The sequence below is a fragment of the Mangifera indica genome, chromosome 1 (assembly GCF_011075055.1).
Source record: "Mangifera indica cultivar Alphonso chromosome 1, CATAS_Mindica_2.1, whole genome shotgun sequence".
NCBI lineage: Eukaryota > Viridiplantae > Streptophyta > Magnoliopsida > Sapindales > Anacardiaceae > Mangifera > Mangifera indica.
The window spans coordinates 27,544,024-27,568,965 of record NC_058137.1 but is presented as its reverse complement, the minus strand read 5'-3'; the positions used below and the strand labels follow the sequence as shown (position 1 = coordinate 27,568,965).

Sequence of the window (24,942 nt, the reverse complement as noted above, 5' to 3'; positions counted from 1 at the left end):
TTAATATGACTTTGGCCATTTGGGGGTTCAAATCTTACTTTCTAAACCTTTACTGCATCTAAAATTACCCCAAATTGACATTTTAAGAGTCAATGGAGATGGGTTGTTCAATGCATCCCTTCCATGAATTGGAGAATATTAAAAAATTGAAAAGGAATATGCTCTGGTTTCATTCTTAAGTCCCTAACGAATATTGATCTTTGAAAATTCCACTTTTTAAGGCTTCTCTATTTCATGGCTGGACAGCAGTTAGAATTAGAATTCCAATTTGTTATAATAAGTCGTAAAGAAAGAACATAAATGTTTTTCATGTTTTTGATTCATAGCAATTAGTACAGAAACAGGCCAAACTGGGTCAACAACAAACCAAAACAACTAAATTAATGAGACTAAGCCTTGATCTTCTCCTTCAATCTCTGTTACCCTTCAACCAAGTTGTTGAAAAGTTGCTGTGGGTAGTTGGCACTTTAACTCCAATCACAAGTTTTCTCTCTCACATGGCAACATATGTTTGGCAGCAGTTGAAAGTGTTTTCTAAAAACAAGAACTCCTCCCCACACCGAAACCAAACTCTTTCTTTCTAACCAAACCACCTTAACTTCTCCCCCTTTTATAATTGTAAGGAAAGGTTGAATGAAAGTTACTTTGATACAGTAATTTTTGTAAAATAAATATATATTTATACAATCACATGGCCTGATTCTCTATTCCGTAACATTAATTTTAGAGATTTTTGGACTGAAATTTCAGAGAAAAAGACAAACTTTATAAATCTTTTCTTAGTAGATTTCAAAGCCAATCTTGTCTTGTATTCTCCATATTAAACCGCCCAAAAGAATTATATTTTTCATTAAGAACAATTACAACTGTTCCTCGGTCGGTCCTTTCAACCTTTTTCGCTGTGTGTTTGCGTTTCAGTGATTCTGTTGTGCTGCAAATTTTATATATATTATATATTGAAAGACTGTTTTTTAAGTAATTTTCTTGACAGATATTAGTTTTTTTTCTCGATTATTGCGCATAAGGTTTGATCTCAAGATGATTTGTTCGATCAAAACTTCTGTGTCTGTTCCGATGATGAGTGGATCTGATTCAGTGTCTTGTAAGAGATTACTTTCACAAACACAACAGCGATCTTCTCTTTCGCCGTCTTTGCCACAAATCATCCCAAAGTTTACACTTTCTGTCACAAAACCTCTTCACGTTTCATCTGTTTCAAGCTTTGAGAAACCCCAGAAGTTGTCGGTTACATGCAAGGCTTATGAAGCGGAAAAATCGCAGCCCATTGAAGGAGCTGAAGTGGCTAAATCGGAGACAGCGAAGAAGGTGAAAATCGGAATCTATTTTGCGACCTGGTGGACGTTGAATGTGATCTTTAATATTTATAACAAGAAGGTGTTGAATGCGTACCCATATCCGTGGTTGACTTCAACTTTGTCTCTGGCTTGTGGATCGTTGATGATGTTGATTTCGTGGGCAACAAGAATTGCGGAGACTCCAAAGACGGATTTGGAGTTTTGGAAGACTTTGTTTCCTGTAAGTGCAAGTGGGTTTTGTTTGGTTTGCAAAAAAACTGGGGAAAATTAGGGAAAGTGATGTTTTTGGTTTTTATGTGCTTCTGGTTTTATCGTTCGTCGAAAGATAATTACAGTTTTTTTGTTTGTTTGGGTGCAAAGAAAGTGAAGGAAAAAAGAGCATTAAAATATTTTTTTAGGTGGGTTTTTAAAAAAATATTTTATTTTGTATTGACCTGTTTTCAAGGGGAAAAGGGTAAAAAATCTTAATGGGTTTTTGTTTTTAATTCCTTGTTGAAGATAATTTCATTGTATTTGTTTTGTTGCTGGGTTTCCAGGAAAGTGATGGAAAAAGAACATTAAAATATTTTTTGGGTTGGATTTTATAAAAAAAAAATTTATGATGTAATGACCTGCGTTCAAGGGGAAAAGTGTAAAAAATCTTAAAGGGTTTGTGTTCAAGTTCTTTGTTAAAGATAATTCCATTATGTTTGTTTGGTTGCAGGGTTTCCAGGAAAGTGAAGGGAAAAGAAAATTAAGATATCGGTTTTGGGTGTCTTTTCTTAATTATCTGAAGCTGTTGTAGCTTTGTTTACGGGAAAAAAAGATAGGAAATTTTAAATTTGGCTAAGTCAACTTGTTTTTACCATTTTTTATATTTTCTCGCAGAACAAAACGAAGAAATGGAGATTTTTGATACTTAGGATTTATATCATAGTTTTTATTTGCAGGCAAACTGGTGGAAGATGGTCTGATCTTAATTGTTATGTAATTTTGATGCAAACAGGTTGCTGTGGCACATACAATTGGGCATGTAGCAGCAACTGTCAGTATGTCTAAGGTGGCAGTTTCTTTCACCCACATCATCAAGAGTGGAGAACCAGCATTCAGTGTTTTGGTTTCAAGGTTTCTTTTGGGTGAGAGCTTCCCATTGCCGGTGTACTTGTCCCTTTTTCCAATCATAGGTGGCTGTGCTCTTGCTGCTGTGACTGAGCTGAACTTCAATATGACTGGTAATAAAATCTCTTTCATTTCTGATTTTAGAATATTCTCTCCATCTTTGTGATTTATCCTTTGCAGTATTTGGTAAACTTCAATTTCTTTTGATTATTCCTATCTTTTACCTTTGAGAAGGTGTAAAAATAGAAGAGAATTTAATTATTGATCTTGTCTATTTATCATTTGGGATTTAGGAAATATCTACTGCCTCAATTATGCATAATTGAGGCCAATGTAGCAATCATCTGTTGCAATGAATGTATGTTGTGAGTTCTTAGCATACAAAATTGTCACATCGGATATAAAATCAATTTGGCTTTATTAACCATAAATCCAGGTTTAGGTATGAAGGGAAATTTTTTCTTCTTATGATCATTTCAAGGCAATGATGAACTTTTTTTTTGTCTGTCGAAGCACATGGGTTTGATCTTGTGGGGAAATTCTGTTACTAGAGAAGATTATTACGGGCTTGAAACGGAATTTTAATTGTTCTTCCTTTAGGGGTTGTCAGATTGCTGAATTTGGTTGGTGGCTGTCTATTTCAGGTTTTATGGGGGCCATGATATCAAACTTGGCATTTGTCTTTCGGAACATATTTTCAAAGAAGGGCATGAAGGGAAAGTCAGTTAGTGGAATGAACTACTATGCTTGTCTCTCTATGTTATCTCTCCTAATTCTCACACCTTTTGCAATAGCTGTGGAGGGACCACAGATGTGGGCAGCAGGATTTCAAACAGCCATGTCTCAAATTGGACCGCAAATCATATGGTATTACCTCTATACCTTGTACTGTTTTGTTGCGTTGATTTGTCTGCGTGTAATTAATTTGTGGTTGTAAGATGGTTAAAGGTGCAAACTAAATTATGCTTTAACAAAATTTGTTTGGCCCCTTATCTCTTGTTTGATGTGGAAATCTTAACACTATCTGATTATCTCTTTATCTGATGTACTGCTCAACTTGAATGATATATGTTGTGTTGAGTGATGTCCCAGTAAGAAAAGTCCTTTTGATACTCCGATAGTACTAAAGTTCACAGACTGTCAAAAAATGTCAATTGGTTGGATAATTAACTAGTTACATGATGCTCCTCTCGCATATGCATAAGGAAGTATAGTACTTGGATGAAAATGGAATTCAGTATATTGATTTGGGGATTTGTATCCATCTGCTGTATAAATTGCATCATCAGTTGGCTAAACTTCATGCAGTAATTTTTTGTGTTGACTTTTCAAATTTAGTATCGATTCTATAGTTAATGATTTAACAAGTATAATCTCAGAAGCCATATGTTTCCTTCTCTTTAACCTAAAAATCATTAGTAGAGTTGGCATTCTGAACACATGTGATGTTAATGGTAATGACAATGATATAGTTTCTTTCATATTTTTTTTCTTTCTTGTCTTTGACTGAAGTAGTATGTGTGGCTGTTATCTTACATGATAGGTGGATGGCAGCTCAAAGTGTGTTCTATCATCTATACAACCAAGTGTCTTACATGTCTTTGGATGAGATCTCTCCTTTGACATTTAGCATCGGAAACACCATGAAACGTATATCTGTCATAGTCTCCTCAATTATTATCTTCCACACACCAGTCCAGCCCATCAATGCTTTGGGAGCTGCAGTCGCAATCCTTGGAACATTCTTGTACTCCCAGGTAACAAATCATACTCCTGACTTTTATTGATTTTGAAGTAGCTGACAGACCTGAGATACTGAGAATTTTATTTGTTTGCCTTCATCCTCACATAACCTTGTTTCTGTGACAAGAGGCCAAAATAAAGACCACAGAATTTATCTCAACCTCTTTTGGAAGTTAATAACTAATGCCCAGAAGAATATCAGATGAAAGATATGTGAACCTTTTGCTCAGACTTGAAATAGATGTTTAATCATTTTTGAGAAAAGACTGGTATAAGGGACAATTTACGGTACTAGTCATATAAGCAAGAGAATTGCCCTTTGTTCATAATATATTGAAAAGGTTCTAACGATTTATCTGATTATTGATCTCTTTGGTTGTAGTGTCTTCTTAAACTGTCGGTCGTCTTGACTAATAACCCGCAAAAATTACCCCTTTTTTTATTTTATCAGTAGCAGGGATGAATCATCTGCCAATTCTTTGAGCAGTTTCAAGTGGTGCAAGATAAACTACCAGAAAATCTATATAGCTGCTGTTGACATTTAGGTGTTTGCTGTTAGGTGATTTGAATCTGTGTCTCACCTAACTTGGGCATCTTATACAGACTCACTTTTTGTTTGCTTTTACTTTTTCCTTAAAAGATCTCGACTCGATATATAATGTGCATGTTAAACAAGTTAAATACCAATGTGAAGGTGACCAATTGCTGTAATCTAATCTAAAACCATGTTTTCCTTTCTGCAGGCAAAACAGTAAGGGAAGTGGGGCTGGAGACTGGAGAATTTATATTTCATCAAGCTAACAGCGATGATGAGGGAGTTTAGCGTAGAGTAGATCGGTTGCTGTCTTTTGGATCAATGTTCACTGGAGTTTGGTCAGATAGACCAGCAAAGTAGTGTCTTAGTGTAGATAATAATGAATAAAATAAATAAATGATGATTACAAACAGCATTATACAGGGTAATCAGGGAGGCTTATTTCTTATGAGGTTGAGGGGAGAAATATCCCAATAAACAAGGCTAATGTCTAGAACCTTGAATGTTTGAAGAGACTAAAGTTTTCTTTAGAATTTGTTCAATGTTGACAAGTGTGCTTTCATTTAAGAATTTGTTCTTTAGTTTTATTGTTCCATCCTATAGAAGCATTCTTCTACTTTTTCATTTTTTGGAAAAAGAAGTATTGAAAAAGTTGAAGGCGTGTTGAAAATTGATCTTTTGAATTGAATGCAATACTTACAAATTGTAAGTTACAATGTAAAATGCCCTTTCATCATATTCGGCTCAATTCGAATCAATGCCTACTCACACACAACCCGTCAAACCTTCTTTTTTTCTTTTTCCTCTTTGAAACTGAAGGTACCAATGGTATTTTTAGGACCTCTCCCCATGTTTGCCGGTTTCAAAGAAATCCTGAATTATCCTCTAGTATTTATTCAATAATATAATTATAAAAATATTCATTCATAAAAAATAAAATGCACAATCGAAGCATTTCTGTTGATAACTTATGAAGGAATGAAGTTCTTTGGTTTTGGTCCCTCTAGATAGAGATTCCATTGTCATAGTGAAACCATTCAGTATAAAAATAATTTATATGTTTTGGTGGCTCTGGTTGAATATGGAGGAGATTTCAGTGAGCCAGAAAAATAAGAGTTTATGCATATATATCTTCTTCTTTTTTTTCCTTAGCAACTATAAATTGATACCAATTATTCTGCCCAATCCCACAAGAGAAAAATGGTAGGAGATATGAGTAGTAGAAAACTTTTCTGATCTAAATTTTCTTTAAATAGTTCTGAAGATTAAAACCTTATAATACAAAATTGAAATACAAAACACTAGAAGAATATTATCAATGGAGCTTTTCCTTGAGATGGAATAACTCACTTGCTTATTGGCAGTCATTGAATCAAATTGCCGATGGTGAAGATTGCTGTCAAAGTTTTAGATGCTTGATTGTTGTTTGAACATCCTTATCACCTCTGCCAGTCCAGTTAAGCACAACTCTTGTTCCATTAGGAAGAGTCGGGCACAGTTGCTCCAAATAAGCCAGCGCATGAGACGTCTCCAGAGCAGGGATTACACCCTCTAGTTGCGATAATCTCTTGAAAGCTACATGCAAAACAAATTCAACCTCTTTTAAATGATGACTAATTATCTGAAGGATAATGAAATAGTTAACTATTAAAAAATTCCACTGATAATTGACTTTCTTGGCCTCAGAGACTAAACTTCGAATTTTCGAGGTAATAAATTAAGCATAATAAAATTGTAAGAAATGGCAGAATGGTTATTTGGTTGAAAAGTTTAGAATACAGTGGAGGAAACAGGAACTTCATAGCATAGCATAAACAACAATTGCAACCATAATTCATCTATGACAACTCAAAAGCTTGAACAGAAATCTAATGTCATCTCATACCTTCCAACGCTCCGGTATCAGTGACAGAATGGTACTCAGCTTTCAGAAAGCTGTGCTCAGGTCCAACTCCAGGGTAATCCAAGCTGCATGCTATGTTAAAATTTATAAGAACGCACAATATTTAAAGAAGGGTGAAGAAAAAAGAACAAATAATTGACAGTCTTACCCAGCACTGATGGAATGAGGCTCAATTATTTGCCCATCATCATCCTGTCATAAGTAGCTCCCAGCTCCATGCAACACCCCGACTTCCCTTTTGGTCAAGGTAGCAGCATGCTTGCCAGTTTCTATGCCAGAACCTGCAGCTTCAACACCAATCAACCTAACATCCTGGTCATTGATAAATTCATGAAAGAGATCCATGGCATTTGAGCCTCCTCCAACACACGCAACCAGGACATCTGGTTTCCCACCCCATTTCTCCATAGCTTGTTTTCTTGTCTCTTTACCAATCACAGCATGGAATTCTCTTACCATCATGGCGTATGGATGAGGACCGGCAACTTGATCCCAAAATATAATGGGTTGTCTCAACATTAGTCACCCAATCCCTTATAGCTGCAGATGTTGCATCTTTCAGCGTGGCTGTCCCAGAGCTCTAACCTGCATTATATAAGCAAAGTTTCCAATCATAATAATTAATACTGGTTGATTCAATTAAGAGAATTAGCGATAAAAACCAATAATTAGGAATAACAAACCTCAGCACCCAGAAGTCGCATTCTGAAAACATTAAGAGCCTGCCTTTCCAAATCTTGGGCACCCATGTATATAATACACTGCAACCAAATCGGGCACAAACAGTGGCAGTGGCAACTCCATGCTGACCAGCCCCAATCTCAGCAATAATTCTATAGTATTTCATTATCACCTTATCGGCAAATATTAACTTCAACAAGTTCATGTAACCCAGAACGTTTTAGTTTCTTGTTATCTAAATAATTGCTATTAATTTCTCGTTTCAGAGTGAGCTGCTAGTAATGAGTGGTAGTACACTGTATGATTAAACGAAATGTTGGATCTTTTTTTTAATGTTTTTTTATTGTCTATAGCTTTCTGGGAACCCAAACGAACAGACTGTAATAAGTGTACTTCGCCGTTTTGATATATTTGTTTGAAAACTATTTCATTTGGTTGGTTGTTTGTGTTGGGTTGTGCTTAATTTCTGACAATTTATGTTTTGATGTTGTGATCTTTTTTATATTTTGGCATTATCTTTGTTTACATGAATAAACCCTTGTTGAAGTTGTGCTTTGAATTCTCATTTTGTGCCACTATGGAGATGAGCATATAGTTGTGGCATTGAGAAGTAGTGATGGGGTGTGATATAAGCTACCATTCAGAATCGCCTGTTAGAGATCGGGGAAGAGAAGCCCAACTAGGAAGAGCTTGTCTCGAAGAGAACGATCACCTGTGCAGCGCAAGATCTCACATAGGGATATCTCTCCAACAATAGAGAGAGATAAAGAGAAAGAGAAACATACTAATCGTACTAAATCTCCAAAACGTTCTCAGCTTGACTTGCCAATTTCTCGCTCACCTTCCCCACATACAAGACAATTAACGAGAGCTTGAGATAAAAGAGAGGTGGAGAAAGTGGCAGAAAGGGAACATGAAAGAGATCATGTTAAGATTGGTGACAAGGGAGCACATAAGGAAAAATCTCTTTCTCCCATTTCTCATTCTCCGTCTCCGTGTTCTAACCGGTTGATGAGACTCCAAGATGAAAGGGAGGCTGAAAAGGCAACAGGGAGGGAGCATGAGAGAAATCATGGTAGGGAAGTGATAAGGGAATATACAGGGAAAGTTCACTCCCTCCTATTTCATGCTCTCCTTCCCCTCGTACGAATCAGTTGAGGAGAGCCCAAGTTGAAAAAGTTGCTGATAAAGTGACTGAGAAAGAACATGAGAGAAATCATGGTATGACTAATGATAAGGAAAGGCGCTCATCCATTTCTCGGTCTCCTTCACCGTGCACAAAACGCTTGAGGAGAGCCCGAGTGGAAAGAGAGGCTCCAAAAATGACACAGAGAGAGAGTGAGAAGAATCGTGATTGGACAAGTGATAAGAGCACACATAGAGAAAGGGGTTTAGATAGGGAAACTGTGAGTGAGAGAAAGGATAAACGTGGTTTTGATAGGGATATTGAGAGTGAAAGAAAGGCGAGAACTTCAGGAAGAGATGAAGACAGTAGCAGGTCTACAAGAACAAGACATGAGCAGTCTACTTCAGTGTCGGATCAACCCTGCAGGAGTAGGCATAGATCTCGCTCACCTCAATCAGCTGATGGTGCCAGAACACGTCGCGAGGCGTCCGTTGACATCATCCACCCCTTTCTACCTATGTTATTATCAACATTATTTGGCCTTTTCTCCCTGCTCAAAACAAAGTCATTGAATCAAGCTATCTTTAAATTCATGCATCATGAACAAATAGATTTTCTGACTGGAAGTCAAATTTTTTCCAGGTGACAAACTCTAGAGGAACTGAACGAAGGTGAGAACCTCTCAAGCTTTAAACTTATCTCGTAAGCTTTTACTAGAATTTTGCTGGGGACACCTGTAGTTATAAAATTATCCTTTTGTGCTCATTAATGACAATGGAAATAATATTCTAAAATTTAGTATTTTTTGGACGGTATGAATAATTTAAGCAATATATCACTGGAGGAAATATGGCTTTACCAATATATCAGACTTAACCTTAGTACTATGGTAAAAGCATACAGTGTACATGTGGTTGACTGGTTTTTTCAGTCACTATGTAAATGTTTTCTGTTTGGAAGAATGAAACTCCTTGATTCTGACGTCTTGAACTTTATAGGCCTTAAATGACAAAAAGGATTCTTTTCCTGAAATAAAGCATTGATGTTGTTTCTGAGGGGGCATTGGCAGGTTGCTTGACCAGGAATGATGATGTTGATTCAGTGGCTAAGATGAAAGCTGCTGAGGAAGCCAGAGACAAGGTAGTTATTAGCTTTTCCTCAACATTAGCTGATTATTTGTTTGGCGTCATTACTCATGGTAGCCTGACAACAACTTGCAATGTAATGATAACTTCTCTTTCCCCTTTGATTATCTGAGTCATTAAGATGGTATAGATCATCTTTACTTAGTGAGGTCAATGGTTATGTATTGTGTGTAATATTTGTTGCGTTTGTCTTTGTAACTTAGTAAAAACCTTCATTTGAGCTCTCTGGAAAGCTTGTTGCTGAAACAAACAGATTAAGAGGTAACAACTACTTCCCTGTAATTTTAGACAAAGAATCTCCCTGTCTCGATTTGCCTTATTATCTAGGGACTAGCTTAGTAAGACAGATACCTTATTACGTATGCCTTAATCGTACACTTTGATGTTTTTTAAGGCAGCTAGGTTTTTACCTTAATCTTCTCTATTTTAAGTAGATACATCTGCATGGTGAATGCTTTATTTGGCCTTTTCAAGTATTTTTCAGTTATCCGACACTTTAAATTTCTCTTTGTCAAAATGCACATCCTTCTGGTATTTTGATAGCTGTTAGGCAGTAACCCAGTGATATGGTTCTAACTCAGGAAGATATGTTCTTTATTTTGGGAAAAAAAGGGAGCGAGGGGATTCATCTAATGATTATGCTGCTGCCTCTCTGGCTTTGTTTTAGCGAATCTAGAGTAGTAAGATTGTCTAATAGAAATGATAGGAATCTTTATCAATTCCTTTTTTGTAATTTCATTCTCCTTGTATGTTTTTATCCAGGTGTGACACTTCTCTTCAGTGAGCCTCCTGATGCTCGAAAACCTACTGTAAGATGGCGACTTCATGTTTTCAAGGCTGGCGAAGTGCTGAAAGTTAACATTTCTACATCTGCTTATTTATTGGTTGGTTTGATTAATTCTTCTCCGTGTATAGTTAATTTTAATCTCTTTTCCTTGCTCTTCTCATTCACCATACATTTTTCTTGTTTCGTCCTTGAAAGTTGCATGTTTCTTATGAGTTCATTTGCCCAAAACTGTATGAGGACATGTTTATTTTATTAAAATTTTAAATAGGGATCATATAGTTGAATCAATGCCATACTTAGGGTACTTCAGATTTGGACCTTTGGATATTTTCATTTTTTTTTTCAATGTCTAAAGCTACCATTAAGTTTATAGAACTATGGTAAGGACTTTGGAAATATTGAATATTATCATAGGAGCTAGTGGAATAATACGATAGATTTAGACATCACATTGACACAAACAAGACTAGTTCAATCTTGACCTCCTGTGTTGGGCAACTTGGCCTGGAGATTCACTTCAGTCTGGCTGGAGCTAGGCAAGTATTTTTAAATGGTTGAGTTGGTCAAAAACCATACTGATATGATGATGTGGATGGTGAAGTATCTTGAGCTTTTATTTTTGTTTTGTTACTTTGTGAAATTGATTCCTGATGCTGAATGGATACTTTATTATGTACCCTGTTACCGAGATATTTGCGTGATCAACAGAGCCCCTTTATATACATCAACAAACTTGCTTCCTTTTTGGGAGAGAAAGAAGGGTAGCAGACATTCCTAGGGCCACCCATCATGCAGCAAACAACATGCCGTCATTCAATACGAGTAGATCCGTATATTGCTGTTTTATTTTGTGTCGGAAATATATATTGAGCTTACAAGTGTGTAGATTGAAACCCATGATACACAAAACCAATTGGCTTATGTTAAGGTCCAATCCACAACACTTATATACCACTCATTTTACTTAAGTTTATTAGATGTGAGACTCTTCTTTATTTGAGTCCTCAACACCCCCGCTTAAGTGCAAGCACCTAGGCTGTTAAACCTGCCTTTCGGCTCAGCCGATTCTTGGCTGGGTGCGTTGTCACTTGTATCCAGGAACACTTAGGTTGTTAAACCCGCCATTTGGCTCGCGCTCTGATACCATGTCGGAAATATATATTGAGCTTACAAGTGTGTAGATTGAAACCCATGATACACAAAACCAATTGGCTTATGTTAAGGTCCAATCCACAACACTTATATACCACTCATTTTACTTAAGTTTATTAGATGTGAGACTCTTCTTTATTTGAGTCCTCAACACCCCCGCTTAAGTGCAAGCACCTAGGCTGTTAAACCTGCCTTTCGGCTCAGCCGATTCTTGGCTGGGTGCGTTGTCACTTGTATCCAGGAACACTTAGGTTGTTAAACCCGCCATTTGGCTCGCGCTCTGATACCATGTCGGAAATATATATTGAGCTTACAAGTGTGTAGATTGAAACCCATGATACACAAAACCAATTGGCTTATGTTAAGGTCCAATCCACAACACTTATATACCACTCATTTTACTTAAGTTTATTAGATGTGAGACTCTTCTTTATTTGAGTCCTCAAAATCTGTGAGTCAGAAGATAGAAGAGCAGGAAATGAACAAATTCCAGATTTCAATACATTGTCAAACTAGGGCACAAACTCTCTTCTGAAATTCCTCAAAATCTTTCATTAACCTTGCAAACTAGCTAATACAGACATTTATACAAACACTTGAGTTGCCAGGCTGTCAGTAACAGAATTCTACATCCTGGCCATTGATTAAAAGCAGATTTCCTAAAACCTACAGCTCATTATCAAATACAATTGTACAGTAACTAACTATACAAAGAAAACATAAAACGTACACTGGATACTCTTTTAACAAAAGTCAATATACACAGTACTTGAGCTAAACTCTGTGACTTATTGAACTCAGCACCTCCAACTTAATACAGTGCGTCTTGCATCATTTACATTAATAAAACGCACCGTGTCATACACCTCATTTACTTAACAGCATTTGGGCCACGTCTGGGCTTTAGACTTGCACATAAACTGGGCTTCTATTTAACATCCTCCCTCAAGTCTAAAGCAATCAGAAGTTGCACCAAGCTTTGCCTTTCAAAACTTTCCATCTGAACTAAAGCCAAAACTACAACAGCTTCCTGTTCAAACTCTGATAACCACACTGCTTCCAATCTTGCAGAAAATTCTCTTTCCCAAATCAACATACAAGATCACAAAGTGGGACTACTTCTATCTCTGCAGTAACTACACATTTCAAAAAAACACCTTCACCATGACTACAAGCATATTCAAATAAACCATCATCAACAACTGGACTTCTTCCAAAAAAAAATAAACACATCCTCCCTGAATCATCTGCAGAAGAACGATCACTAATTCACAATTATCCTCCCTTCAACCAAAACAACTATATATATATATTGCACACTCAGTTCCTGCAAAATCAACTGCTCATTTCCTTCACTTCATTACACTCATTTGCATCCTCCTGCCACTCCACCATACTCAATCTAGATCTCAGTAATTCAAACCTAGCAGTAGGTAATGGCTTAGTTAGAATATCAGCCACTTGATGCTCTGTGGGTACATATTGCACCTTTAACTTCTTTTCTGCCACTTGTTCTCTTACAAAGTGCACATCTATCTCTATATGTTTAGCTCTACCATGAAAAACAGCGTTTGAAGTCAAGGCCCCTGCACTCATGTTATCACACCATATAATGGGCACTGAAAAGCTGTCAAACTTCAATTCAGAGAGTAAACTCTTAATCCACATGAGTTCTGTTGAACTCTGACTCACAGACCTGTATTCTGCTTCTGTAGATGACAAGGCTACAACCTTCTGTTTCTTAGAAGCCCACTGCACTGGATTTGGACCAAAGAAAGTGGTGAAACCACTAGTTGACCTTCTATCCTCCAATCCTCCAGCCCAATCAGCATCTGCATATGATTGCAAAGTAAAAATAGCAGCTGGTTTAAGTAAAATACCATAAAACCTTGTTCCTTTAATGTATCTTAGAGTTCTTTTACAAATCTGCCATTGCAAGGTTGAGGGCTCCTTGAGAAATTGACTTAATTTGTTCACAATATAGGCTAAATCTGGTCGTGTGAGAGTAAGGTATTGTAAGGCACCAACTGTGCTTCTATATAGCTTTGGATCCTCAAAAGCTGCACTGTCTCCCACAAATAACTTGGTTCCAGTAGTTATTGGATTTTGACAAGGCTTAGAGTCTTGCATCCCAGTTTTTAAAAGTAATTCTTCTGCATATTTTGATTGACAGAGATGCAGGCCTTCACTATTCTTGTGAGCTTGAATTCCTAAAAAATAGTTAAGCTCTCCTAGATCTTTTAAAGAGAATTGGCTATTGAGATCTTGAATCAGCTCTTGTATATAGTTATCATCAGGACCTGTGATGAGGATATCATCTACATAAATCAACATAAACACCTTCACTTTTCCCTCTGCTAAAACAAACAAGCTAGAGTCTGAGACTGTATTAGTGAACCCTCTACTCAACAAGGCACTCTTCAACTTGTCATACCAGGCCCTTGGGGCCTGTTTGAGTCCATATAGAGCCTTTTTAAGCTTGCAAACATGTTGTGGCTTTTCTGAGTTGACAAAACCTTGAGGTTGACTCATATAAACCTCTTCTTGCAAGTCTCCATTCAAAAAGGCATTATTTATGTCTACCTGGTGCACTACCCAATTGAAAGAAACAGCCAAGGTTAGGATGATTCTTATGGTTACAGTCTTTACCACTGGACTAAAGGTGTCAAAGTAATCTATGCCTGGAGTTTGTTGGAAACCTTTTGCCACAAGCCTAGCCTTCAACTTCTGCACTGAACCATCTGCATTATGCTTCACTTTGTAAACCCATTTGTGACCTACAAGATGCTGATCAGGCTTGGGAGGAACCAATTCCCAAGTCTGGTTTTTTATCAAGGCTTCATACTCAACTTGCATTGCTTTATACCAATTTGCATTGTTTAATGCTTCCATTGTACTAACAGGTTCTCTAATAGTAGATTCAATCAACAAAGACCACTTCCTTGATGGTGGAAGATGCCCAGTCTTAGCCCTTGTCAGCATGGGATGCCTTGATATGTCTAATGATGTGGCAACCCCCTCTGTCAAATCATGTGGAAAAGCAACAGCCTCCTGTCTAGGTAGTTGAGTGTCCATACTTGTAATTATACTAGGAACAATTAGTTGGGATGATTGAGACAAGGGCTGTGAATTGGTTGTGAACTTTTCATGCTCAGTAGAATTATATTCAAGTGTAGAACAAGGTTGAATATGATTGGTTTCAGAACAATCAGGTATGATAGTTGTTTTAGTGTTAGATGGACATTTGGTAGGCATAAAGACTTGTTCAGATGATGACATAATTGGAGAGGACCTTGAAGTGATAGATGTCTGTGAAGGAACTAAAACACCAGGATTGCTGCCCTTAGATACACTCATTTTAGGTACTGCATGAGTAACAACTTCACTACATTTTTGGTAGGGTAGAAAGATACCAAGGGGTGAGATTAAGGACTCAAAATTTGAAGTAGACTCAAACTTTTCTTTGAAATTAGGATCAGACTGAAAGGGGTACTCTGACTCATTAAATTTAACAGCTGCTGAAATGTAGAGTTTTCCAGCACTACTTAGACATTTATATCCTTTATGTCTTAAGCTGTATCCTAAGAATACACATTTTTGTGTATGAAAATCAAATTTTTTGTTATTATAAGGTCTGAGAAAAGGAAAACAGGCACACCCAAAAGATTTCAGAAACATGTAATTTGGAGACTTTTTGAAGAGCAAGGAGTAAGGACTTGTATTGGACAGGACTGCAGAAGGCAACCTGTTAATCAGAAAGGTAGCAGTTTGGAAGGCCTCCCACCAAAAATTCATAGGCATGCATGCTTGAGATAACAAAACTAGTCCTAACTCTACTATGTGCCTATGCTTTCTTTCGGCCCTTCCATGTTGTTGGTGTGTGTAAGGACAAGAAACCCTATATTCTATACCATGCTCTTGAAAATAAGGTAATAATGCCCTATATTCACCACCCCAATCAATTTGAATAGTTTTCAATTTGAAATCTAACTGTCTTTCAACAGTTTTATGAAAAAATGCAAAAACAGATGCAACTTCAGCTTTGGTTTTCAAAGGGAATAGCCATGTAAATCTAGTGCAATCATCCACAAAATGAACATAATATTTGAACCCCTCTCTAGATAGTATAGGTGCAGGTCCCCATACATCACTGTGCACTAATTCAAGAGGCTTCCTAGCTCTAGATTGTGAAATGGGAAAATGCCCTTGATGATGCTTGCCATAATGACAATCTTTGCAAAAAGTAAATTTATTAAAATCACCATGCACATTTAAACTTTTGAAAACAACTCTCATTGTTTTTTCACATGGATGTCCAAGTCTTTTATGCCACATATCAGTGTCACATTTATTTACAAAAAAAATATTGCTATCACAACCAGCAGCCTTAGCATTCTTGGTGGTTTCATTGGCTAAACATTGGTAAGGCAGATTGGGTTTGACAGAACAATGATTGAAGGCAGAATCATGAGGTAATTGGAGCTGGTACAGCCCATCTTTAAGTGCCCCTTGGAGCAGCACAATCCTGGTGGCCTTGTCCTTCACAAAACAAGAGTCACTTAGGAACTCAACTACTACATCATTATCTTTAGTAAACTTGGATATGCTTAAAAGATTTTTGGTTATTTTGGGTACACAAAGAATGTTCTTGAGATGTACAAATTTATTGTAAAAGGAAGTGGGCAATGAAAGAGAACCAGTATGTGATATGTCTAGACACTCACCATTCCCAACTTGGAGCTGTTGAGATCCCACATAATCTTCTTTGAGGGCAAGTTGATCCACTTTGGAGATGACATGATCAGAGGCTCCAGAGTCCATGTACCAGCTCAAATCTTCAACTGTACTAGGACAAGCAAAATAAGATTTTGAGGAAGTATTTACTGAGTTGCAGTTAGCATTACCATTGTCACCAGTTGATTGCACTACTTGGGCTGCTGACTGATTAATAGTGCGAACAGATTGAGTTTTAGGTCCTGATTGTGAAGGATGGTACCATTGGGGTGTGTGTATTTGAGAATATAACTGTGGTTGTTGTAGTTGTGAAAACTGGAGTTGATGTTGATAAGCTGAACCTGCTGAGGTAGACCCAGGAGTAACAAGGCAAGCAGCATTAGCCATACTATTATTGTTACTCTCATTGGTTTCTCTGTGGCCTAGGAAAGTGATGTCAAATCTGTGGTAACACTGTAAGGCCATGTGACCAGCCTTTCCACATAATTGACAAATGACCTTAGGCTTATTGGCATATTTTCCTCTGCCTCTCCCTTGAGTATACTGACCACTATTATGTGTCATAGGCCTAAATGGCTTATGACTACTCCTCTCAGTTCCAATATGCACTTCTGAATCAATACTAGAGTATAAAGCTCTTGCACCACCTCTATTGACAAGATTTGCAGTAACAGCCCCATAATCATATCCAAGAGCAGGAATTTTACTAAGTCTTTGTTCATACTTTTGTAAACTCAACTTTACATCTGCCAAAGACATTTTTTCAGTTGAAGAGGCTAAATTGGTCATTATAATGGCAATAATAGGTTCAAACTCAGGCCCTAAACCATCTAGCACAAAATTTATCAACTCTTCTTCTGTGAGCTGTTGACCACAAGCAAGCAGTGTATCATACATTTCCTTAATCCTTTTTACATATTCTTGTACTGAGAGATTGCCCTTTTTAAAATTTTGTAAAGCATTCCTAAGCGTGGCTACTTTCACTTTGGACTCAGAAACAAAATACTGCTCCAAAGTATTCCATACCTCACTAGCTGTTGTGCAATTTGCCACTGTTCCAAACATATCCTCAGAAATCGATGCAAGCAACCAACTCATAAGTAACTCATCATATCGTCTCCACACAAAATACTCAGGATTTGATTGCTTATTTTCAGGTAAAACATTATCAGTATTGAGATACAAGAACGGAGTAGGACATAAGACCAAACCTGTGAGATGCTCTCTCAATCCGTGAGCTCCTACCGTGTATAAGGCTTGTGCACGCCAATATCGGTAGTTATTTTCACTTAGTTTTGGGCTTATGGCTTGTAGACTTGAGATAGGAAAAGAACTGAAGCTACCTGATGTTGTCTTGCTAGACTCTCCACCAATCGATTTTTGGAACTCAGGCGTCATCACGTTTCCTGTAGCGAACAATCCAGAATCATGAGCCATTAGACGTGAGTCGAGGGCTCTGATACCATGAAAGAATCTGTGAGTCAGAAGATAGAAGAGCAGGAAATGAACAAATTCCAGATTTCAATACATTGTCAAACTAGGGCACAAACTCTCTTCTGAAATTCCTCAAAATCTTTCATTAACCTTGCAAACTAGCTAATACAGACATTTATACAAACACTTGAGTTGCCAGGCTGTCAGTAACAGAATTCTACATCCTGGCCATTGATTAAAAGCAGATTTCCTAAAACCTACAGCTCATTATCAAATACAATTGTACAGTAACTAACTATACAAAGAAAACATAAAACGTACACTGGATACTCTTTTAACAAAAGTCAATATACACAGTACTTGAGCTAAACTCTGTGACTTATTGAACTCAGCACCTCCAACTTAATACAGTGCGTCTTGCATCATTTACATTAATAAAACGCACCGTGTCATACACCTCATTTACTTAACAGCATTTGGGCCACGTCTGGGCTTTAGACTTGCACATAAACTGGGCTTCTATTTAACATTTTGTTACTGATAATCCAAGACCTTACATAACATGTTGATTCTGTTTTTTCAGGCAAGTAGAGAAGGAGAATCCTGATGGTACCTCACCTAAGATTAGGCAGATATGTAATTACTGGTGTGTGTTGGTCGGAGTTATCATATAAGAATTTATTGTCTAATTGTCCTCAGTCCAAGCAAGTAAACTAAGTTTTCAACGGAACAGTGAATCAATTATACTTTCTGTAATATCTGGTGTGCGCTTTGATGGTAATTACTGTGTGTGTTGGTTGGAGTTATCATATAAGAATTACTGGTGTGTGTTGGTTGGATATTCTGAAAATGGTGACAACAGGGTACAACACAAAAATGAAACCAACCAACAGAAATGAAAAACCAGAAATGCAGAATATCCAAAACTGAATACAAGAAAAGGACTCAGCTCTTATCCAGCATTCAAGAGGTTCAACTCTCTCTACTTTCTTTAGGTTTTGAGAGGTTTGCTCTCTCTTTTGATCAACCAAAGACTGTTTAAACAAAACCCAATTTCCTCCCCCATTCTCTCCTTCTCCAATCTCTCTTATGTTTAATCAATTAATAACTGCACATGTTTCCATACAGTCTTGACTGTCCATAATTTCATAGAAGTTCTTGTGTGCTTACCTGTACTCTCTATTCTCTTCTCTTACCAGTCACCTAGATCCTTGGCTGTAATAGATAATTTCACCGCACTCAAGAAGATAGTTTAATTTTGAAATTATATTTACGGTATTCTAGAAGAAAAATACTGAAATGGTTCATCAAAGTCCAAGTTAATTGATTGAGTCTTTGAAGTCAAAATTTTGATTGAGAAAGACTTTCAGTTGAAGGCATATTTTAAACGGAAAGAATTTGGAATATATGCCCATGAAAGAACTTCACATATAATATATTAGACTACCCACTACAATTGGCTCTCCAATCGCCAATTGTTAGAAAAATATATACACTCAGAAATCGATAATTGGCTCTCCAATGGTCAAGTTTCTCTCTACCGTCCACGGCAAGTTAAACAGCTTGGCCATTATAAATTTGAAGATCTTGTTGACATTGATGTTATATGTGGCACTTGAGAAGAAAAGGGTCGCCTTCATTGCCCTTGTATATGCCCTTGCCTGCATCATTTACATGGGTAAAGCAAGTTAAAGGGTAAAATTCTGAGTTAAGCCTTAATGAACTGTTGCTTATCTAGTAACGCGGAGAGAGAAAGAGGGAGATGCCGTGAATGTCAATTCAATTCATGGAAAATTGACTAATGAAGAAGAAAAAGAGGAGGAGGAGACTCTCCAAGTCACCCCAAAACATCCTTCAAATTCAAATCACAATCAGTTTAAGACTTAATTATTCGTCATATAAACCAGCTTGACATTCAAGGCATGCACACTTATGATTGTGATTACAGATTGATCAGCATTTAGAATTTCCATTAAAATACTATTTCAATCAAAGTTCAACCTTGATATGAATTCTGTACCTGGGTTACAATGGTCCATTGCAAATCTGGTGGGAGTCTCACAAAATCATCAAATTTGGTGCCAATAATTATGGGAATAGCTGTCTGCATATAAATAAACTCAATGAAAGAAGAAAATAAATAAGATTTAAACATTGATATAAGTATGCATTCATATACAAACTAACAAACATAAATGATCATCAATTTTTGTGGCTCCACTAGTGATCCAGACATTTCATTAATATGAACCAAGTACTTAATTAGACATCAATGGTGGAGCCTCAATATTACAACTTAAATTAAGCTCATGATCCATTACTGCAGAAACTAAATTAGCTGATTATCAGATGAAATTAAGGCTCTGTTTAGTACCTGATTCCACTTTCTTGCTTCATTATACCATTTAACAATACTGCAGATTAATTAATCACCAGAAATCATTGTTAACATCAATCCATTTCCAGAAAGGAAACATCTTATGATTTTGTGATGAAATTAATTAATTAACTTACTTGTTAAGTGTACAGCGGCTGGTGAGATCAAACATGAACAAAATTGCTACTGCATCTTTACAAGCAATGGGAACATGGTCATGAGAGCTACTGTCACCTGCAACCCAGAAAAAAATTTCAAGAAAACAGAAGAGAAAATGTTAGTAAATTCAATTCCCAGAAACAAGTTTGAGCAAGAGGTCTTGCTGTCATAAGCTTAGTTAATTTATTTAATTGAATATGTACCTCCTACATCCCATATACTGAAAGCAATTCTAGCTCCTTGAACCACCAATGTTTTGTCTATCAGATTTAATCCTGTCATCTCTAAACATTTCTCCTGTGCTTCATCTCCCACATACTTAATCTTCAAATAAAAATTAAACCAAATAATCAGCTTATAAATAATCAAATTCAGAAGAACTTGGATATGTATAGTTATACCGAAATTATACTCACCACAAAGCTTGTTTTTCCAATTTGGCAATCACCCAACAGGCTGATCTTCAAAGAAACCAAATCGGAATCCGTTTCAGACCCACTACTAGAGGTCCTGGAAAGGTGATCCAGGCCAGCTTCGACGGTATCCGGCGCCGGAGAAGACGCCCGGCCAGTGAGTTTCCGGTAACCCAAATGATCAGGCTTATTATTTCCAACAGAACAAACAAGAATTCTATCCCAAATGAAGCGAAAAAACCTCCGGAAAATAGAAACTCTGTCCAGTATACTCCACTTGATATTTACACGGACCACTTTCCGGCAGAGGTGAGTCATGCTTTCAGTGGCTTCATGAATGACTTTGGGCATGAAAATGAAAAGCAAAACCTTGATTTTGTATTTATATTTGGATTTGCTGGTAGTGGTGGTGTGGTGGTGTCATAGTCATTAAAAGTTTGGTGCTTTAACTAACAAAAACAAATACGAAAGAGAGAGAAGGGAGAAGATAGAAGTCAATAAAGAAGAGGCACTTGCAGTTGGGGGCGGTGGTGTTTAACGGTTGACTGGTATTTCACGATACGCAAACGGTCCAAATTGCCGGCTTCTTCCCTCCTCAGGCTCTCTCTACGTTGTATGGTGTTTTGGGTCAATTTTGAAGTCCAATGTTTTCATTTTTGGACTCTCGAGGCTTATTTTATTTTATTTTTCTCAAGGGTGCTTTGGGAAATTCACTTGGATGAAAAGAATATTACATCGTGTACAGTACTCAGGCATCTTGTGAAATTTTTTTTTTATATATTGATATAAAAACAACAATTTCATATACACATATTTTTTAACTACATAATTTAATACACAGATGATATGTTATTATATAATTAATATTATTTTATTTTTAATTTAGAATCACTTAATTATATAATAACATATTATTTATGTATCTAATTGCACATAATTCTATCAATAAAAAAAAAAAATTCCCAATGATTATTTTTTAAAAGAATAAAAAATATATCTAAATAAATTATACAAACTTATCTATACAAACCAATATGATAATTTGTGATTCAGTGATGTAATTGTATATTTTTTCTCTCACTCTAAATTCACTCAATCAGGTATTATCACATCATATTATATAAATAAATAATTTATTTATACATTTAATATTACTCTTAAAAACAATAAAACTAGATTCACTATATGATGACATATCATCGAAATACGTAATTAGATATTTAAAACTGTATTCATATATCATTACTTTTAAAAAAAAAAAATCAAAATAGATTAATTAAATGTTTATTAGCAATTAAAGAAATTATATGAGAAGTTATTAGATTCATAATAATTAGTAAGTAGTAATTGACAACAATTGTTCATATAATAGGATTTGTTTACAAATTGCCAAACCACATTAACAATAAATAAACTCTACTAAATTGACTAATTTGCTATTGATAAAGGCAATTGACTAACAAAATCTAATCCATCTTAATCTAGTGTTTAATACATTATTAATAACAATTTATAGTAAAAGGACAAAGAAAGAACAAATTGGGTTGATGTTGGTGGCAAGACCAACTTAATCAATCACAAAGTGTTGGAATTTTATTGGTGGAGCTAGATCAAGTGATCCTAAGGATTTTGGAATAAAGCAAAAGGGCAAAAGCTACAAACAACATCACAATGACCCATAAATTTCTCTATCACTTTCCACACCAAAAGAAACCAAAGTTGAAATCTATTACTAGTTGAAGAAGAATAACAAAAGAAGCTTTTGGTTACTTTGTTTGTGGGCATTGATTCAATCTTCAAATTCAATCAACCTTGCCATGTTTATTCCATTTAAAATAAAATTTTTATTTGGGTATATGGGTAATGATGAGTAATGTTATATATATATAAAATTTTAAGTACATAATTAGATATATAAATGATATGTTATTATGTGATAAAATGTTATTTTATTTTTAATTCAAAATCACTTAATGATATAATGATATATCCTCTGTATATGTAAAACTGTATGTATATAATTTTATTATTTAATGATACCCATCTCCAATCATACTCTAAATAATGTCTTATAATATAGTTTTAACTAATTGACAATAACAAGAATACAATATGGACATTGACATAACTTTGGTACAAGAAGAGTTGGATTTGCACGTATGAACATTAATAGATTGAGTTTATTAGTGTAATTAATTTTCATCAGGGTAAGAGATATATTCCTTTATTATTATTATTAGTAATTTATAAAGGTAAGAGGGGTGTCCTTATCATAGAGAAATATGAAATATTAACTAGAATCCATTTGGTGGGAGAGGAGCAAGCCACCTAGGGAGGACATCTACATTAAAACCACCTAACTAATTTAATATGTTTGTGTTATGGAGAAGTGGAGAGTTGGGTAGGTAGGGCATGAGAAAGGCAATACCAAACTTCTTATAATTAAAGAATGATTTCATGTGTAATAAGCTAGCAATGCTAAATAATTTGCATAATTACTAATAAAATTTTTGTTACCTTTTCTTTTTTGTTGAAACCCAATAACTTTGGTCAAATGATTATTTCCCACCCATGGTAATGACAAATTTTTACTCTTTAAATTTCAAAAAACCAAATTTTCAGCATTCATCCCCTTTTAATAATGAATTTTATTTGATAATGACTATTTTATCATTTCATTGAAAGTTTAAAACTTCTGTTAACACTAAATATAAATATTAAATTATCAATATATTTTTATCGATTGAAATATTTTTCATTTAGAGCTTTAAAAATATAAAAACTCTAACAGACTTTAAAATAATACATATTGTTCAGTTTTTTAAATGTATAGTTGTATTTTTTGGAAACTATTAAATGATATATTAAAATTTTAAAAATACCCTTAAACTTTTTCCAAAATTGTAAAACTTGTAAAAAAATTGATTAACACTTTTAATATTTTTAAAATTTACAATTCACACCTAAACATGCATGTTTTTGAAACAAAAAAGAAGAATAAAAAAATTTATATAAAATAATATTTTTATTTTTTACTTAATAAAATTCATTAATAGAAATATATGATGGGTGATAATACCATATTTTAAAACTTGGGAAGATTAACAAACCTTGGGCGGCCAATAATCTTTTGACCTATTTTTTTTTTCTCAATTTGTGTGCCAAACTTTGATGAACCAAGTGATACACGTGGTGAGACATCCAAAAGAAATTGAATTGAAATGATGGAGCTAATTAAAGACAAAAACTTGAGAAATGGGTCCTCCTACGTCCTTGAGAAAGTTACAAGGAAACATTTCCTAGCTACAAATAAAATTCATCTCAATCATATCATATGTGGTTGCTTACTATATTCCACAATTAACCCATCTTTGTTTTGTTCTATCCTTTGCTTCTTCTTGAGGGGAATTAACTAGCTAAGCTTTGGACAAGTGGGAAGTCCAATTTCATTTGATGGGTATTCTTAAATTTAACCTATAGTTTTATTTATCATTGTTTATGTTGATGTTTTTATATAATATGTATTATTTATTTACATTAGTTTTAGCTATATATATAATAATAATAATAATAATAATAATGATAAAACTTTAATCTCATAATCATTAAATAATATAAACTAAAAATCTAATATTGAAATATAACAAAAAATAATATAAATGTATATCCTCTTTTTAATAAAACCTCTCTTATATTATCATTATCATGTGGTGGCAATTATCCAAATTCTAGAAGAATAGGAAACATGATTTCTTCATAATTAGAGTCATACATTAAAAGATAAGAGGGCCCAATGAAAGTGATAAAAGAGGGGAAAGAACAAGAAGAGGAAAAAGAAAAGTTTTTCTATTGATATTTGAAGAGCTTGACAAGGACCATCCAAGCTATATAACTATTTGCCTAGGAATCAGTCTCAATCAAACACATCAATCTTTAATTATACTGCCTACCTGGTTTGTTCATTGTGCCCTTTAAAAAGAGCCCTTGTTTTCATATTTTCCCATTACTTTATGCAACATATAAAATATGAATTTCTAGAGAATCTTTGAGAAGCACACATATTTCATTATTGTTATTATTATTATTATTTTTATTGCCACATAATGTAGAGAGAAAACTTTCTTCATCTACAGAAATCTTCTGTACATTCTTACCTTCTGAGCTTTTAGATAGACAATAATTGCTCATGGGAAAATTGTAAGTGTCCATCATATGAATGTAAAGCAAGTGAATATTGGCTATTTATATATATATATATATATATATATATATATATATATATATATATATATATATATATATATATATATATATATATATAAAAGTTAATCAGAAAAGG

At 35.2% G+C, this 24,942-nt stretch overlaps 2 protein-coding genes and 1 pseudogene across 3 annotated transcripts; 1 reads left to right on the top strand and 2 right to left on the bottom strand.

Moving 5' to 3' along the window:
- The first annotated feature begins 706 nt into the window (after positions 1–706).
- Positions 707–5,279, top strand: LOC123224974 (glucose-6-phosphate/phosphate translocator 2, chloroplastic-like). Its single transcript, XM_044648785.1, has 5 exons — positions 707–1,536; positions 2,302–2,527; positions 3,059–3,281; positions 3,958–4,171; positions 4,901–5,279. Exons 1-5 carry the CDS (start codon positions 1,039–1,041, stop codon positions 4,910–4,912), a joined length of 1,173 nt encoding a protein of 390 aa, XP_044504720.1. The 5' UTR covers positions 707–1,038; the 3' UTR covers positions 4,913–5,279.
- Positions 5,280–5,928: 649 nt separating this feature from the next.
- LOC123222570 lies at positions 5,929–7,528 on the bottom strand (annotated as a pseudogene).
- An 11,426-nt stretch (positions 7,529–18,954) lies between these two features.
- On the bottom strand, positions 18,955–21,251 carry LOC123222553 (septum-promoting GTP-binding protein 1). 2 transcript variants are annotated; one of them, XM_044645400.1, is made up of 6 exons: positions 20,607–21,251; positions 20,394–20,514; positions 20,169–20,265; positions 20,029–20,068; positions 19,675–19,773; positions 18,955–19,315 (listed from the first exon to the last, which is right to left on the bottom strand). In XM_044645400.1, exons 1-6 carry the CDS (start codon positions 20,952–20,954, stop codon positions 19,151–19,153), a joined length of 870 nt encoding a protein of 289 aa, XP_044501335.1. In that variant the 5' UTR covers positions 20,955–21,251; the 3' UTR covers positions 18,955–19,150. The 2 variants fall into 2 exon arrangements, with proteins under 2 accessions (XP_044501335.1, XP_044501342.1); XM_044645407.1 differs by having other exon boundaries at positions 19,675–19,758.
- Between the last annotated feature and the right edge of the window lie 3,691 nt (positions 21,252–24,942).